Consider the following 18775-nt stretch of genomic DNA (forward strand, 5'->3'; position numbering starts at 1 on the left):
CTTTCTTGTTCTTCTATTTACCCTTTCCTGGGATTTAAAAACATTTTTAGCATACCATTTTAATTTCTCTATTGGTGCTGTAACTGTAAGTCTTTGACTGCTGTTGAAGGGGCTGTTCTAGAGATTATCAGGTACATACCTAACTTTACACAGTAAAGACAGAGCTAGTATTTTACCTCTTCAAGGGAAATGTAGAACCCTTACAATTCTATAGGTCTCTTTATTCTTACCCCTTTATGTTGTAGTTGTTGTATGTGTTCTTGCCACATAGAAGCCCAGGGCTGTGTCGGGGCCTATGGGGCCAGGTCAAGGTGAGTGAGCTGTCCCCACACCTCCTGCTGCAGCTCCACAACCACCACCCCCATCACCTGAGGGGAGAAGAGGAGGTCTGGGCTGATGGTGACTACTCTGGGGACGGCTATGGAGTGACATCTTGGGAAACTGAGGCCATAAGGGCAACGCTGACACTTCAGGTCCACATCCTTTCAGGACAAATTGAAACCCCACGTGTTCATCTTTGCCTCCTGATTAGATGCAAATGAGACACTGGAGATGCTCACCTCCAGGTACCGGGACTGGCATGTTTAGTTCCAGAGACTCATTCAAGATCAAAGAGATTACTTAAGCATTTCTGCATCTCCTCACCCATACCCTGTCTTTTTTGTTCTCAGCGGTAACTGACATTCTCAGTCCATCACAAAATAAGTCAGACGCCAACAGTGATGAGTAGCAGAAATGCTCAATTTTGGGTTGGGCTCCGAGGGTCACAACCTGTTAATGGAATGCAGGTGACCTGAGTGGACACGTAGGCATCCTGGGGTGATTTGGGTCTGCTCTGACCTCTCTGACCTCTTTTTCCACAGTTCCTAGCCTCACACCCCCAAGACTACACAGTGGAGACTCTAATCCGGATGGGCATGGCCGGCTCAGTCCTGCTGGGCCTCAGGATTCTGCTCTTTCAGGCTCCACACGGCCACGGAGGAGCCCAAGATGCAGCCAGGAGGTAAACAGAGGGAACAAACCCACCATTCGGTGAGTTCGATCCTTGTATGACTAGGAGGTTTGGGAGGCAAATCTGCAGTATGAATTGAGGGAACTGTCTGCTGAGAATTTCACGGGGTATCAATGCTGGCATGCAGGAAATGCCTGGGTTCTTGCTGTAGAGACTTCCGTAATTAAAGTGTGGTAATTTCCCTCCTTACCATTATTGATTATTCTTGACTACTCCCCTTCTTTTTTTACTCCTGTGATTTGAGGCTACATCCACATCGCAGGTTTGGGTCCACACCTGAAGTCACCTTCATGCTCTGCCACTTTCTTGTAATACATTTTGCTTTATTTCTAATTTCCACACTCACTGGTGTGTGTTATTGACCTCGATCCCTTCAGCCTAGAACCAGAATGTTTTAAGCAACTGAGTAAATGGGTGAAATTCAGGTCTAGTTTAAACACATAAATCCAAAACCATTTCCGAAAACCCTCTCTAGACGCCTTCAAGGCTTATTCCCCTCTAAAATGATACACGGAAGAGTTTCTGCCAAAATACCATCAGTTTGAATGAGCACAAGGTAGACTTCCCAGGTGGCGCAGTGGTTAAGAATCCACCTGCCAATGCAGGGGACAGGGGTTCAAGCACTGATCCAGGAAGATCCCACATGCCATGGAGCAACTAAGCCGGTGTGCCATAACTACTGAGCCTGTGCTCTAGAGCCCGTGAGCCACAACTACTGAGCCTGTGTGCCACAGCTACTGAAGCCCACGCACCTGCAGCCCGTGCTCCGCAACAAGAGAAACCACCGCAATGAGAAGCCCACGCACTGCAACAAAGAGTAGCCCCCACTTGCCGCAACTAGAGAAAGCCTGTGCGCAGTAATGAAGGCCCGACGCAGCCAAAAATAAATAAATAAATAAATTTATGAATGGGCGCAAGGTGTTTGAAGCGACGGCCAGGTGGTGTGCTGGCAAACCAGCTCTACGAAAACATCACTTTTTCTCAGTGTTCTGATTTGTGTACATTATCTGTTTCCTTGGTAAATACTCCCTTCATGCCCAACTTCAAGATGCCCGTTTGAATGCACTGGATACACAGTTGGGAACAGCATCAACTTTCACAAGAATGAGCCAACTGTGGCACCTCGCAGATGACCCTGAGGTCCTTCTATTCTGTAGGTCATAGTAATTTCCACCTCAATCTTATGCCACGGTTTCAGTGGAATTGTGATGCCCACATCCTAGTACATTCACATTAGAGGTAAATAGAAAACAGGCATAATCAGTTGTGGAAGACACGCTGAGCCCGACATGAAGGTTTAACATAGGAGATGTGAGTCCAAGCAGGTCGGACACGCCCAGGTCTCTCACATGTATGCATTTCTCCCCTGCTGACCCCTTCACCTTTGCCCCTTAATGATAGTTTGGGTGAGTATAGAAGGCCTCACTGACAGTTAATTCCTTGACTGTATTTTCCCCATATCTTTTGGCGTTTTCTCCCTTCAATTTCCTTCCCTTTGCTGCGAAATAGCAAGACACATTTCACGTATAGACACATACACCCTAGCAATTGTAAGTTCTTGCTACATCTCTGTAAAAGACCAACAATTGGCCTTTCATACTGTCGCAGACATTGTCCTCACTGATTTCATTCTGAAATTCACGGTATCCATGGGCCCTGTTCTTTCTACTCCTCATCTACCTCAACTTTCTAATTCCAGTCTCTCCGTACTGCATCCTAAACAAACTCCTCAATATTGTATTCCAAGTTCATAATTGGCTCTTCAGCTGTATCTTCTCCTTGATGGAAAGAATATCTTGAGTGTATTAATGAAAGTATTATTTTTTACCTGTAAGGTGTTTGCCTAATTCATTGCTAAAATCCTATATACTTCTGCAGTATAATCCCTTTTGCTGTTTCCAGAATTTATTTTCTTTCTTTAATTTTTCAGATGTTTAAACATGCTTAAATTGTTTCATATATTCCTAGTATTCTATCTTCTTGGATAGGATAATACAAGTTACTAGCTCTGCAGACAGCCTTCTTAGCACTTTTTCTCAGTATTAGGATTTATCGCTTATGTTCATTCCTAATGCTCAGCTCCCAGACACGTGATTTTCTATAGAGAGTTTGTCCCAGGTCTGTCCTGACATTCAGAGATGAAATGGGTGACTTCTTGTGGCTGCCCTGCCCCACAGCATCCGCTCTCTCAAACTCAGCATCTGACTAGGCATGTACCTGGCAGAGATGACCCCAAGTGAGCCTCACACTCACAGGTGGGACAGATATCCATGTACAATTATAATGAATTGAAGCTGTTTTACAACCGCACAGAGGACACAGCTCAGTGCTAACCTCGGGATGGGTCAGGGGGCAGAGATATCCCAGTGCCTGGCCACAAACGAGGTGGAGCGGCAACACCGATTCCAACCTTGACCTGAAGCCCTGACCCCTCCCTGCCTGTGAGGACCTGAGGTCCTTGTCCTTCCACACAGAGGTGGAAACCTCTATTCTAAGGACCACTTGCTGGACTCAGGCACTGGTAGTCACTAAGCTTTCACCTCTTTTTTTTGTTGTGGTCCCTTCTCTATTTAAGAAACTGTCATTTCTCTTCTCCTATAATAGACCATGCCTATGTATTTCATAAAAAACATAAGCAGCGGGAATGCCCTGGTGGCGCAGTGGTTAAGAATCCACCTGCCAATGCAGGGGACACGGGTTTGAGCCCTGGTCTAGGAAGATCCCACATGCCGTGGAGCAACTAAGCCCGTGCACCACAACTACTGCGCCTGAGCTCTAGAGCCCATGAGCCACAACTACTGAAGCCCGCACGACCAGAGCCCGTGCTGCAACAAGAGAAGCCACTGCAATGAGAAGCCCATGCACTGCAACGAAGAGCAGCCCCCACTTGCCACAACCAGAAAAAGCCCGGGCGCAGCAACGAAGACCCAATGCAGCCAAAAATAAATAAACAACAAAACCCCACCATAAGTAGCATTTCTCAGTGTCAGAGCAGACGGGGGTCGTGAGTGGGCACATCAGTCATCCAACCTGACTGTGGGGTCTGACACCTTCACCCTCTCATACTGGTTAGAAATTAACCAATATTGGGTCCCACCCATGTCCTGGCACCACTGAGCCCACAACCTGTCTGAAGAGTGGGGTTCAAACAACATGATGCAGGCGAGGAAACTGAGGCTCAGAGACATAACTTCAGGGCTCAAGGCACATGGGGGAGGATGACGAGGAATACTTAAATTAAATCAGCTTCGTCCCCCAAGTCAGAGCACTGACCCACTCTCTGTCCCATAAAAGTGAAGACAGGAGCATATAGTAAGGAGACAATGCCCAAGGATCAAGGGCCACCAAGCAGGCAGGAACGACTCAGGGGCTTGTTCCCAGGAAGGTGGGGTGGACGCTGTTTCAAGAAAAAGGGAGAAGTCCCTGAAGGGGGCTGAGACAGAAAGCAAACCCACACTCTGGGGCCAGGGGAGCAGGCATGTTTCCTTCCTTATTGCTCCGAACTTCTCCTCTGTGCTCATTGCCACACTGACCTCCACGGAGCTGTAGGCAGATGTTAAACGTGTCTCTCTGCTGATCTGAGCTCTGCGGTGCAGCAGAAACCTGCAACCTCCCTGAAGCATCGCCAGGGCCTGGGTGACCCCTGTCCATGGTGAGGACCCCACAGGGACCTGCTGATGGACCGGCTGAGGACGAAGGAGACCCAACGGGGAGGCTCTGAGAGGGAAAGACGTGCCTGGGTCACCCTTATATGGAAGGGGCGTCTCAGGAAGACACCGAGTCTGTCATGGAAATGACAGCCAGGCTCCTGGGGAGGGGCAGTTCCCCTTCCTGTGGGGCTGCTGACGTGACAGCCCCGTGACGGGGAGGACCAGACTCCCAGTGGACACACCCTCGGGTCTCCGTCCTGAGGGCACCGTGGTCTCCTCCATCTGCACCGCCTGGACCACAGGGACGAGACGCCATGACTCTCAGCCTCACGGCCCTGCTCTGCCTCGGTGAGATGGAGGAAGGGGAGGGGAAGCCCCAGCCAGGGACGGACCCCTCCGCACAGCCAGGCTGCTCTGTCAGGAGACGCCAGGACTCAGGAGGCTCACGGGTAGGAGAGGCGCTGCTCAGGATTCAGGCGAACCTCTCACAGGGGTCTCTCTTCCAGGGCTGAGTGTGGGCCTGAGGACCCAGGTGCAGGCAGGTGAGTCTGTCCCCAGGTGTCTCACCACCCTCCTGATCATGGGGACAAGGGGACACCCTCAGGCAATGGGGTGGGGAACAGCAGTTCTGGGCTGAAGGAGGGGGAGTCCTGGAGGTTGGGGGCTGAGAGCTGGGGACCTGGGGGTGAGGATGTCTTGTGACGCAGCCTCTGATGTCCTTCCAGGCACCCTCCCCAAACCCACCATCTGGGCTGAGCCAGGCTCTGTGATCCCCTGGGGGAGCCCCGTGACCATCTGGTGTCAGGGGACCCTGGGGGTCCGAGAGTTCCGTTTGGCTAAAGAGGGAAGCTCACCTCCCTGGGACAGACAGCCCCCACTGGAGCCCGGGGACAAGGGCAAGTTCTCCATCCCACACATGACACTGGACTATGCAGCGAGATATCACTGTTACTACCTCAGCCCCACTGGCTGGTCAGAGAGCAGTGACCCCCTGGAGCTGGTGGTGACAGGTGAGAGGACACTCGGGGGTCCCAGCATCGGGCTCTGCCCTCAGGAAGGGGGTCTGCTCTCAGGGGTGTGTCCCTCTCACAGCCCAGCCCTGGGGGAGGAGAGGGGCGTGTGAGCCCCATTTCACAAGCTCCCTCCTTCTCTCGTAGGGGCCCACAGGAAACCCACCCTCTCAGCCCTGCCGAGCCCTGTGGTGACCTCGGGAGGGAACGTGACCCTCCAGTGTGGCTCATGGCAGCGACTGGACGGGTTCATTCTGACTAAGGAAGGAGAACCCAAGTCCTCCTGGACCCTGGATGCACAGCGAGGCCCCCGTGGGCAGACCCAGGCCCTGCTCCCAGTGGGTCGCGTGACCCCCAGCCACAGGTGGACGTTCAGATGCCACGGCTTTTACAGGGACACCCCCCAGGTGTGGTCGGCCCCCAGTGACCCCCTGGAGCTCCTGGTCCCAGGTGAGGAGGTCCCACCCTGGCCTCACGTACTTCTTGAGGCATGAGACAGATTATTAGATGCTTTTCTCCCAGGATTGTCCCAGATGAGAGGGTGGGGTGAGGGGGGAGCAGGACGCACAGGACAGAGACACAGAGTGTGAGTGACGTACAGTGAGGCCTGGGGACCAGGACGGGAGAAGGGGCTTCATGGGAGGAACCAGCCCCTACAGCCCAGGGCTGGTCTTCCCCCAGGTGTGTCTGGGAAGCCCTCCCTCCTGACCCCGCAGGGCCCTGTCGTGGCCTCTGGACAGAGCCTGACCCTCCAGTGTCGCTCTGACGTCGCCTATGACAGATTCGCTCTGTCCCAGGAGGGGAGACAGGCCCTCCCCCAGCACCCTGGCCGGCAGCCCCAGGCTGGGCTCTCTCAGGCCGACTTCCCCCTGGGCCCGGTGACCAACACCCACGCGGGCCGGTACAGATGCTACGGTGGACACAACCTCTCCTCCGAGTGGTCGGCCCCCAGTGACCCCCTGGACATCCTGGTGGCAGGTGAGGAGCCAGCGGGTCAGTCAGGGACCCAGACTCTGCACAGGCCCTGCCGGGGGAGCCCCAGCTGGTGATGCTGCGACCAGGCGTGAGGGGTCCCCAGGGAGGGAGGGAGGGAGGGAGACAGAGAGAGACGGGGGTGGGCAGGGAGAGGGAGAGACTTGGAGAAAACAGAGACAGACAGAGATGAGGGGCCTCAGGGAGGCCCAGTTGAGTCGCAGTTCGGAACCAGGGGGCGGGTAGCCCCTCACCCCCTTCCTCTCTCTAGGGTGGTTCCCTGACACGCCCTCCCTCTCGGTGCAGCCGGGCCCCGTGGTGGCCTCAGGAGAGAACGTGACCCTGCTGTGTCAGTCAGGGAGCACAAAGGAAACTTTCCTTCTGTCCAACTAGGGGGCAGCCCGGCCCCCACTGCGTCTTAGATCAAAGTACCGAGGTGGGCATTTCCAGGCCGAATTCTCCATGAGTCCCGTGACCTCAGCCCACAATGGGACCTACAGGTGCTACAGCTCACTCAGCAGTAACCCCTACCTGCTGTCACACGCCAGTGCCCCCCTGGAGCTCGCGGTCTCAGGTGAGGGACCCCGACCCTGTCCTGTCTGACTCAGTCAGCTCAGGGCTCTGTCCCCAGAAATGTCTGAGGTAGTAATGAATGAGGGGACACAGTGGGCCTCCAGAGAGGAGGACATTCAATGGCCCCTGACGCCAAAGTCTCATCACTGGATCCTGGGTCCTCAGCTGTTGAACCAGTGGGAACTCCCAGAAGTAGGAGAGTAAGATTATAGGGTTCAATCTCAGACTGAACACAGAACACACAGCACTCAATTATTTCTGTCTTAAGAGACCACTTTTCTCACTGATCCTGAGCACCGGGGGCACAGCCAACCCTGTTCCAAAGTGATTCCAAAGCAGGTTCTGAATTCAAAGAACACATGGCGGCTGAGAGAATCCAATGAGGAGAGCAGACGGAACCTGGCATATTAGAGGAAGGGTTCATTAAGGAACTGTGTAGAAGCTGTAATATGAGAATTGGAGGCATTGAGGACACAGAACCCAGGAGAAGGGCTCGGGTCTCCCCAACTCCTCACTCACACCCTCACTTTACGATTCTCATGAGCAGCTGACACCATCCACCCGCCACAAAACAAGTCAGATCCCACGAGTGATGAAATCACTCAGATATGGGGCTGGGCTCCGAGGGTCATCTCCTGTCAAGGAGAGGCAGGTTCCCTGGGTGGACATCCTGGAGTCTAGGGTGACTGGGATCTGCTCTGACCGTGTGATCTCTCGTCCAGAATTGCTACCCTCACACCCCCAAGACTACACAGTGGAGAACCTCATCCGGATGGGCATGGCCGGCTCCGTCCTGCTGGGCCTCGGGATTCTGCTCTTTCAGGCTCAACACGGCCACGGAGGAGCCCAAGATGCAGCCAGGAGCTGAACACGTGAGGGGGCCGTGCACCGTCCGAGTGGTGGAGCCCTGTCACGACCTTATGTACCCAGGAGGTTCTGGAAGAGAATCTGCAGCACGTGCTGTGTGAACTGTCTGACCAGGGAGGGAGAGACATGGTGTGGGTGCAGGAGAAGGCCCGGGAGTCCCTGTGGAGGACTGGGCCTCGGATAACCATGGTGCCTTCCCTCCCCAGCAGTGATGACTCTCCCTGACTGCCCCGTCCCCTCTCACCCCTGTGACGTGAGGCACATCCCACATGGCAGGTCCGTGTCCACACCTTACACACCTTCATGCTGTGGCCCACTTTCACGTGGTTTTTTTTTGGTTTTTTTTTGGTTTTTATTTGGTTTTTCTAAATTTCCACATTGGCTGCTGTGTGCTATTGACCTCCATTCCTTCAGTCAGAAACAGAATGTCGTTTAAGTAACTGAATAAATGGGTGAACTTGGGGTCCTGTTTCGAACAGATAAATCCAAAACTCTTTCCTAAAACTCTCTCTGGACCCCTCAAGCCCTTCTCTCCTCGTCAGATGACACCGGGTATAGTTTCTCCAGAAACACCATTAGTGTGAAGGAACACCGTGGCGTTTGAAGTGACAGCCAGCTGCTGTGCTGGTAAACGGGCTTAGGAATTTACCATTTTGTAAAAAGCCCAGATGTGTGGCATTTGTCTCTTTCTTCAGTGTAAATCCTCTCTTCGGGCTTCCCTGGTGGCGCAGTGGTTGGGAGTCCGCCTGCCGATGCAGGGGACGCGGGTTCGTGCCCCGGTCCGGGAGGATCCCACATGCCGCGGAGCGGCTGAGCCCGTGAGCCATGGCCGCTGAGCCTGCGCATCTGGAGCCTGTGCCACAACGGGAGAGGCCGCAAAGGTGAGGCCTGCGTACCGCAAAAAAAAAAAAAGCTCTCTTCGTGGCCAACCTCCCGGTACGCGTATGGATGCGCTGAGGCAGAGGGGGAAGTGATACGTAGAATCGTCTTTCCCGAGGAACTGAGGCTGAGCCAGCTGGGGCACAGCTCAGTGATGACCCCGATACACACAGACGTGTCCTGTATATACAGCATCGCAAGTAGATCGTGTCCACTCAGCTTTATGCCGGGTTTCCATGAAATGATCCTAGTCCTAGGCCTTTGCATCCTAGTCCGTCCCCATGAGAGGCAAAAGAGAAAACAATGGAAATATCAGTTGTGGGAGAAAACACTGAGCACTTTAAGTCCCAGTACATTACTGGTAGGTGTACTAACTGCCTCAGTCAATTTGGGGATTAATAAGAATTATCGGTTAAAAGGAGAGACACACAGCTCTGACCCACAGTTACATAACTTAGGGAAAAGGTGGACATAACCATGAGTATACATTCAGGAGAACTGTGACAGAGGGGTCGTTCATATTAGACAAAATCACAGAAACAAATCTCACCAAAAATGAATGGACTGTTATACATATGCAACCGAATTTTATATGACAGAAAAATACACAAAGGTAAACGGCTACAATAATACAGATCAATTTTCAAGCCTGAAGGTCACTAAGTAAAGAAAAACTATAAGAGTGTACTTCATTACATCAAATTCAAAAGCAGACAATGTGGGACCCAACTAAACAAAATAAGAATTTAAAGAGGAAAAATAACAATTGATACCAGAGAAATACAAAAAATCATGAGAATACTATAAACAATTCTTTGCTAACAAACTGGACAACCTAGAAGAAATGGACACGTTTTAGGAACATACAGCCCACCAACACTGAATCGAGAAGAAATAGTTAACTTTGAATAGACTGATCACTACGACTGAAATAGAATCTGGCATTGACATATACACACTACCAAATGTAAAACAGATAGCTAGTGGGAAGCAGCCGCATAGCACAGGGAGATCAGCTCGGTGCTCTGTGACCACCTAGAGGGCTGGGATAGGGAGGGTGGGAGGGAGACGCAAGAGGGAGGAGATATGGGGATATATGTATATGCATAGCTGATTCACTTTGTTATACAGCAGAAACTAACACACCACTGTAAAGCAATTATACTCCAATAAAGATGTTAAAACAAAAAAAAAACCTCCCTGCAAACAAACATCCAGGACTGGATGACCTCATGAGAGAATTCTGCCAAACATAAAAAGAAGATCTTACGCTGAGCCTTCTCAAACACTTCCAAAATACTAAAGAGGAGGAAACAGTCCTAAAGGCATCGTCTGAAGCCACAATCACCCTGATACCCAAAACCAGACAAAGACACTGCCAAAAAGGAAAATTACAGACCAATATTTCTGATGAATATAGATGCAAAACTGCTTAACAAAATATTAGCAAACCGAATCCAACAACACATAAAAAGAATCACACACCATGATCAAGTTGGATTCATGCCAGGGTCACAAGGATGGTTCAACATACACAGATCAATCAGTGTGATACAACAGATCAACAAAAGAAAAGACAAAACCGATTCCGCACTAGGAACTCCAGTTGGAAGAGCCAGGTGCGAGGCCTCTGCACGTGGCCCCCTGGGAGCAAGTGAAACCAGACTAAACACAAAGGAAAAAAGAAAAAGCCATCGCAGAGCTGTGACTATTTTCAAGGCTACTGTTTTTCTCTGTGAAACACACTGCCTTTGGGGCAAAACAAGGAAGAAGCTGGTGATTCTCAGGTGCAGCACAGAAGGAGAGCCACTGCAGGCCAGCCGCCCCAACTCTGAAGGCACTCCAGCCGTGTGGCTGACAGGGTCTTGGTGCTCCAGCCGGGTGTCAGGCCTGAGCCTCTGAGGTGGGAGAGCTGAGTTCAGAGACCACCAGAGACCTCCTGGCCCCATGAAATATCAATCGGTGAGAGCTCTCCAAGAGATCTCCGTCTCAACGCTAAGACACAGCTCCACTCAACGACCAGCAAGCTACAGTGCTGGACACCCCATGCCAAACAACTAGCAAGACAGGAACACAACCTCACCCATTAGCAGAGAGGCTGCCTAACATCATACTAAGCTCACAGACACCCCAAAACACACCACCACACATGGTCCTGCCCACCAGGAAGACAACATCCAGCCTCATCCACCACAACACAGGCACCAGTCCCCTCTACCAAGAAGCCTACACAACCCACTTACCAACCTTACCCACTGGGGGCAGACACCAAAAACAATGGGAACTACGAACCTTCAGCCTGTAAAAAGGAGACCCCCAACACAGTAAGTGAAGCAAAATGAGAACACAGAGAAATACACAGCAGATGAAAGAGCAAGGTAAAAACCCACCAGACCAAACACATGAAGAGGAAATAGGCAGTCTACCTGAAAAAGAATTCAGAGTAATGATAGTCAAGATGATCCCAAATCTTGGAAATAGAATGGAGAAAATACAAGAAACGTTTAACAAGGATCCAGAAGAACTAAAAAGCAAACAAACAATGATAAACAACACAATAAATGAAATTTAAAATTCTCTAGAAGGAATCAATAGCAGAATAACTGAGGCAGAAGAATGGATAACTGATCTGGAAAATAAAATAGTGGAAATAACTACTGCAGAGCAGAATAAAGAAAAAAGAATGAAAAGAATTGAGGACAGTCTCAGAGACCTCTGGGACAACATTAAACGTACCAACATTCAAATTATAGGAATCCCAGAAGAAGAAGCGAAAAAGAAAGGGACTGAGAAAATATGTGAAGAGATTATAGTTGAAAACTTCCCCAACATGGGAAAGGAAATAGTCAATCAAGTCCACGAACCACAGAGAGTCCCATACAGGATAAATCCAAGGAGAATCATGCCAAGACACGTATTATTCAAACTATCAAAAATTAAATACAAAGAAAAATACTAAAAGCAGCAATGGAAAAGCAACAAATAACATACAAGGGAATCCCCATAAAGTTAACAGCTTAACAGTTTCAGCAGAAACGCTGCAGGCCAGAAGGGAGTGGCAGGACATATTTAAAGTGATGAAAGGGAAAAACTTACAACCAAGATTACTCTACCCAGCAAGCATCTCATTCAGATTCGACAGAGAAATTAAAACCTTTACAGAAAAGCAAAAGCTAAGAGAATTCAGCACCACCAAACCAGCTTCACAACAAATGCTAAAGGAACGTCTCTAGGCAGGAAACACAAGAGAAGGAAAAGACCTATAATAACAAACCCAAAACAATTAAGAAAATGGTAATAGGAACATACATATCGAAAATTACCTTAAATGTAAATGGATTAAATGCTCCAACCAAAAGACACAGACTGGCTGAATGGATACAAAAACAAGACCCATATATGCTATCTACAAGAGACCCACTTCAGACCTAGGGACACAAACAGATGAAAGTGAGGGGATGGAAAAAGATATTCCATGCAAATGGAAATCAAAAGAAAGCTGGAGTAGCAATTCTCATATCAGACAAAACAGACTCTAAAACAAAGACTACTACAAGAGACAAAGAAGGACACTACATAATGATCAACGGATCAATCCAAGAAGAAGATATAACAATTATAAATACTTATGCACTCAACACAGGAGCACCTCAATACATAAGGCAAATATTAACAGCCATAAAAGGGGAAAGCGACAATAACACAATAATAGCAGGGGACTTTAACTCCCCACTTTCGCCAACGGACAGATCAACCAAAGTGAAAATAAATAAGGAAACACAAGCTTTAAATGATACATTAAACAAGATGGACTTAATTGATATTTATAGGACATTCCATCCAAAAACAACAGACTACACTTTCTTCTCAAGTGCTCATGGAACATTATCCAAGATAGGTCATATCTTGGGTCACAAATCAAGCCTTGGTAAATTTAAGAAAATTGAAATTGTATCAGGTATCTTTTCCGACCACAACACTATGAGACTAGATATCAATTACAGGAAAAAAACTGTAAAAAATACAAACACATGTAGGCTAAACAATACGCTACTAAATAACCAAGAGATCACTGAGGAAATCAAAAAACACCTAGAGACAAATGACAATGAAAACACGATGGCCCAAAACCTATGGGATGCGGCAAAAGCAGTTCTAAGAGGGAAGTTTATAGCAGTAAAATCCTACCTCAAAAACAAGAAAAATCTCAAATAAACAACCTAACCTTACACCTAAAGCAATTAGAGAATGAAGCACAAAAACAACCCAAAGTTAGCAGAAGGAAAAAAATCATAAAGATCAGATCAGAAATAAATGAAAAAGGAATGAAGGAAATAATAGCAAAGATCAATAAAACTAAAAGCTAGTTCTTTGAGAAGATAAACAAAATTGATAAACCATTAGCCAGACTCATCAAGGAACAAAGGGAGAAGACTCAAATCAATAGAATTAGAAATGAAAAGGAGAAGTAACAACTGACACTGCAGAAATACAAAGGATCATGAGAGATTACTACAAGCAACTCCATGCCAATAAAACGGACAACCTGGAAGAAATGGACAATTTCTTATAAAAGCACAACCTTCCGAGACTGAACCAGGAAGAGACAGAAAATATAAACAGATCAATCACAGGCACTGAAATTGAAACTGTGATTTAAAATCTTCCAATAAACAAAAGCCCAGGACCAGATGGCTTCACAGGCAAATTCTATCAAACATTTAGAGAAGACTCAACACCTATCCTTCTCAAACTCTTCCAAAATATAGCAGAGGGAGGAACAATCCCAAACTCATTCTATGAGGCCACCATCACCCTGATGTCACAAAAAAAGCAAACTACACACCAATATCATTGATGAACATAGATGCAAAAATCCTCAACAAAGTACTAGCAAACAGAATCCAACAGCACATTTAAAGGATCATTCACCATGATCGAGTGGGGTTTATTCCAGGAATGCAAGGATTCTTCAATATACGCAAATCAATCAGTGTGATATACGATATTAACAAATTGAAGGATAAAAACCATATGATAATCTCAATAAATTCAGAAAAAGCTTATACAAAATTCAACACCCATTTATGATAAAACCTCTCCAGAAAGTAGCCATAGAGGGAACTTACCTCAACATAAGAAAGGCCATATATGACAAACCCACAGCCAACATCATTCTCAATGATGAAAAACTGAAATCATTTCCACTAAGATCAGGAACGAGACAAGGCTGCCCACTCTCACCACTATTATTCAACATAGTTTTGCAAGTTTTAGCCACAGCAATCAGAGAAGAAAAAGAAATAAAACAAATCCAAATCGGAAAAGAAGTAAAGCTGTCACTGTTTGCAGATGACATGATAATATACATAGAGAATCCTAAAGATGCTACCAGAAAACTACTAGAGCTAATCAATGAATTTGGTAAAGTAGCAGGAGACAAAATTAATGCACAGAAATCTCTTGCATTCCTATACACTCATGATGAAACATCTGAAAGAGAAATTAAGGAAACATTCCCATTTACCATTACAACAAAAAGAATAAAATACCTGAGAGTGAACCTACCTAAGGAGACAAAAGACCTGTATGCAGACAACTATAAGACACTGATGAAATAGATTAAAGATGATACAAACAGATGGAGAGACATACCATATTCTTGGATTGGAAGAATCAACATTGATAATGACTGTACTACCCAAAGCAATCGACAGATTCAATGCAATCCCTATTAAACTACCAATGGCATTTTTCACAGAACTAGAACAAAAAATTTCACAATTTGTATGAAAAGCAAAAGACACCAAAGAGCCAAAGCAGTCTTGAGAAAGAAAAACGGAGCTGGAGGAATCAGACGCCTTGACTTCAGACTATACTACAAAGCTACAGTAATCAAGGCAGTATGGTACTGGCACAAAAACAGAAATATAGATCAATGGAACAGGATAGAAAGCCCAGAGATAAGCCCACACACATATGGTCACCTTATCTTTGATAAAGGAGGCAAGCCTATACAATGGAGAAAAGAAAGCCTCTTCAATAAGTGGTGCTGGGAAAACTGGACAGCTACATGTAAAAGAATGAAATTAGAACACTTCCTAACACCATACACAAAAATAAACTCAGGATGGATTAAAGTCCTAAATGTAAGGCCAGACACTATAAAACTCTTAGAGGAAAACACAGGCAGAACACTCTATGACATAAATCACAGCAAGATCCTTTTTGACCCACCTCCTACAGAAATGGAAATAAAAACAAAAATTAACAAATGGGACCTAGTGAAACTTAAAAGCTTTTGCACAGCAAAGGAAACCATAAACAAGACAAAAAGACAACCCTCAGAATGGGAGAAAATATTTGCAAATGAAGCAACTGACAAAGGATTAATCTCCAAAATATATAAGCAGCTCATGCAGCTCAATATCAAAAAAACAAACAATCCAATCCAAAAAAGGGCAGAACACCTAAATAGACATTTCTCCAAAGAAGACATACAGGTTGCCAACAAACACAGGAAAGGATGCTCAACATCACTAATCATCAGAGGAATGTAAATCAAAACTACAATGAGGTATCACCTCACACCAGTCACAATGGCCATCATCAAAAAATCTACAAACAATAAATGCTGGAGAGGGTGTGGAGAGAAGGGAACCCTCTCGCACCGTTGGTGGGAATGTAAATTGATACAGCCACTATGGAGAACAGTATGGAGGTTCCTTAAAAAACTAAAAGTAGAACTACCATATGGCCCAACTATCCCACTACTGGGTATATACCCTGAGAAAACCATAATTCAAAAAGAGTCATGTACAACAATGTTCACTGCAGCACTACTTACAATAGCCAGGACATGGAAGCAACCTAAGTGTCCATCGACAAATGAGTGGATAAAGAAGATGTGGCACATATATACAATGGAATATTACTCAGCTATAAAAAGAAACGAAATTGAGTGATTTGTAGTGAGGTAGATGGACCTAGAATCTGTCATACAGAGTGAAGTAAGTCAGAAAGAGAAAAACAAATACCATGTGCTACCACATATATATGGAATGTAAAAAAAAAAAGGTTCTGAAGAACCTAGGGGCAGGACAGGAATAAAGACGCAGACGTAGAGAATGGACTTGAGGACACGGGGACGGGGTAGGGTAAGCTGAGACTAAGCGAGAGGGTGGCATTGACATATATACACTACCAAATGTTAAATAGATGGCTAGTGGGAAGCAGCCTCATAGCACAGGGAGATCAGTTCATGCTTTGTGACCACATAGAGGGCCGAGATAGGGAGGGTGGGAGGGAGACGCAAGAGGGAGGGGATATGGGGATATACGTATACACATAGCTGATTCACTTTGCTATACAGCAGCAACTAACACAACAATATAAAGCAATTATAATCCAGTAAAGATGTTTAAAAAAGAAAACACAAAACCACATGATCATCTCAATAGATGCAGAAAAAACATTTCATAAAATTCAACACCCATTCATGATAAACACTCACCAAAGTGAGTACAAAGGCGACATATCTCAACATAATAAAAGCTATTTATGATAAACCCACAGCCAACATAATACTCAATGGTGAAAAGCTGAAAGCCTTCCACTGAATTGTGGAACAAGACAAGGATGCCCACTCTCACCACTTCTGTCCAACATAGTATTGCAAGTCCTAGCCACAGCAATCAGACGAGGAAAAAGAAAAAGGTATTCAAATTGGAAGCAAAGAGGTAAAAGTGTCCTTGCATGCAGATGGCATGATACTCCATATAGAAAACCCTAAAGACTCCACACAACAACTATTAGAACTGATAAGTTAATTCAGCAAGGTAGCAGGATACAAGACTAACACAGAGACGTCTGTTGCTTTTCATTCCACTAACAGTGAAATATCAGAAAAAATGTAAAAAATCAATCTCTTAAAATTGCATCAAAAATAAAATACCTAGGAGTACACCTGATGAAGGAGATGAAAGACATATACTTTGAGAACTATAAAACATTGATAAAGGAAACTGAAGATAATTCAAAGAAATGGAAAGACAGCCCATGCTCTCAGATTGGAATAACTGATACAGGTAAAATGGCCATACTACCCAAAGCAATCTACAGATTTAACACAACACCTATCAAATGACCCATGACATTTTTCACAGAACTAGAACAAATAATCCTAAAATTTATATGGAACCACAAAAGACCCAGAATTGCAAAAACAATCCTGAGGAAAAAGAACAAACCTGGGGGCATAACCCTCCCAGACTTCAGACAATACTACAAAGCTACAGTAATCAAAAGAGAATGATATTGGCACAAAAACAGACCCAAGGATCAATGGAACAGATGTGAGAGCCCAGAAGTAAACCCATACACCTATGGTCAATTTTAGTATTCGACAAAGGAGGCAAGAATATACAATGGAGAAAAGACAGTCTCTGCAACAAGTGGTGCTAGGCAAACCGGACAGCTGCGTGTAAAAGAATGAAATTTGAACATTCTCTAACACCATATACAAAAAAAAATTCAAAATCAATTAAAAACCTAAATGTAAGACCAGATACTATAAAACTCCTAGGGAAAAACATAGGCACAATACCCTTTGACATAAATCACAGCAATATTTTTTTTGGATCCGTCTCTTTAGAGTAATGGAAATAAAAAATATATAGAAACAAATGGGATCTAATTAAACTTAAAAGCTTTGGCCCAGCAAAGGAGACTGTAAACGAAATGAAAAGACGGCCTACTCACTGAGAGAAGTATCTGCAAACAATGGGACCAACAAGGGATTACTTTCCAAAATATACAAACAGCTCATGGAGCTGAATATCAAAAAACAAACTACCAAGTTAAAAATGGACAGAAGAAAAACAAAAAAAAAATGGACAGAAGACCTAAACAGACATTTCTCCAGAAGCCATACAGATGGCCAACAGGTACATGAAAAGACGGTCTACATCACTAATTATTAGAGAAATGCAAACCAAAACCACAGTGAGGTTATCACCTCTACCGGTCAGAATGGCCATCATCAAAAAGTCTACCAATAATAAATGCTGCAGAATGTGTAGCGAAAAGGGAACCCTCCTACACTGTTGGTGGGAATATAACTTGGTGCAGCCACTACGGAGAACAGTATGGAGGTCTTTTAAAAAACTAAAAATACGGCTTCCCTGGTGGTGCAGTGGCTAAGAATCTGCCTGCCAATGCAGGGGACACGGGTTTGAGCACTGGTACGGGAAGATCCCACAGGCCGCGAAGCAACTAAGCCCATGAGCCACAACTACTGAACCTGCGCTCTAGAGCCCGCGAGCCACAACTACTGAAGCCCGCGCGCCTAGAGCCCGAGCTGCGCAACAAGAGAAGCCACCGCAATGAAGAGTAGCCCCGCTCGCCGCAACTAGAGAAAGTCCACAGGGAGCAACGAAGACCCAACGCAGCCATAAATAAATAAATAAATTTATTATAAAAAAAAAAAAAAGACTTACTGTGTGGCGGACAAAAGGTGGGGAGGAGCAGAAACGACTCAGAGGTCTGGATGGAGAGGAATGACCAGAAGGTGCTGCTGTGGATAGAAACAAGGAAGTCAGAGAGGAAGGGTCTGTGAGAAACAAAACCGCGTTCCCAGTGCAGGAGGCAGGTGGTGGTTCCTCTGTGTGTCAGTTGACAGGACTAGAAATATCCCCCCGAGCCTCCTTCTCCCCTGGGGTCATCCGCGCTGTGACAGCCCCACCGGCTCCGCTAGACAAGCGAGGCAGACAGCGGAGGAGCCCTCAGTGCTTCACCCGCTTCCACCTCACATA

At 46.4% G+C, this 18775-nt stretch overlaps 2 protein-coding genes across 3 annotated transcripts in view; one reads left to right on the forward strand and one right to left on the reverse strand.

Moving 5' to 3' along the window:
• The window catches only part of CDC42EP5 (CDC42 effector protein 5), a 104626-nt gene that overhangs the window by 45245 nt on the left and 40606 nt on the right, over positions 1 to 18775 (reverse strand). For both annotated transcript variants that reach the window (XM_082677287.1, XM_082677286.1), the window contains exon 6: positions 18461 to 18537. The gene's annotated coding sequence lies outside the window, so the exon portion shown is untranslated. The remainder of the gene's footprint in view (positions 1 to 18460; positions 18538 to 18775) is intronic.
• LOC309837001 (leukocyte immunoglobulin-like receptor subfamily A member 6) lies at positions 4977 to 8298 on the forward strand (the record flags this gene model as incomplete). The annotated part of the gene is given in 8 exon segments (XM_082677264.1): positions 4977 to 5010; positions 5169 to 5204; positions 5388 to 5672; positions 5820 to 6122; positions 6354 to 6650; positions 6916 to 7034; positions 7038 to 7218; positions 7940 to 8298. Coding segments are annotated over 8 exon segments (1401 nt in total). The 3' UTR covers positions 8086 to 8298.

Source organism: Grampus griseus (genome assembly GCF_964374135.1).
Source record: "Grampus griseus genome assembly, chromosome: 19".
Taxonomy (NCBI): Eukaryota; Metazoa; Chordata; class Mammalia; order Artiodactyla; family Delphinidae; genus Grampus; species Grampus griseus.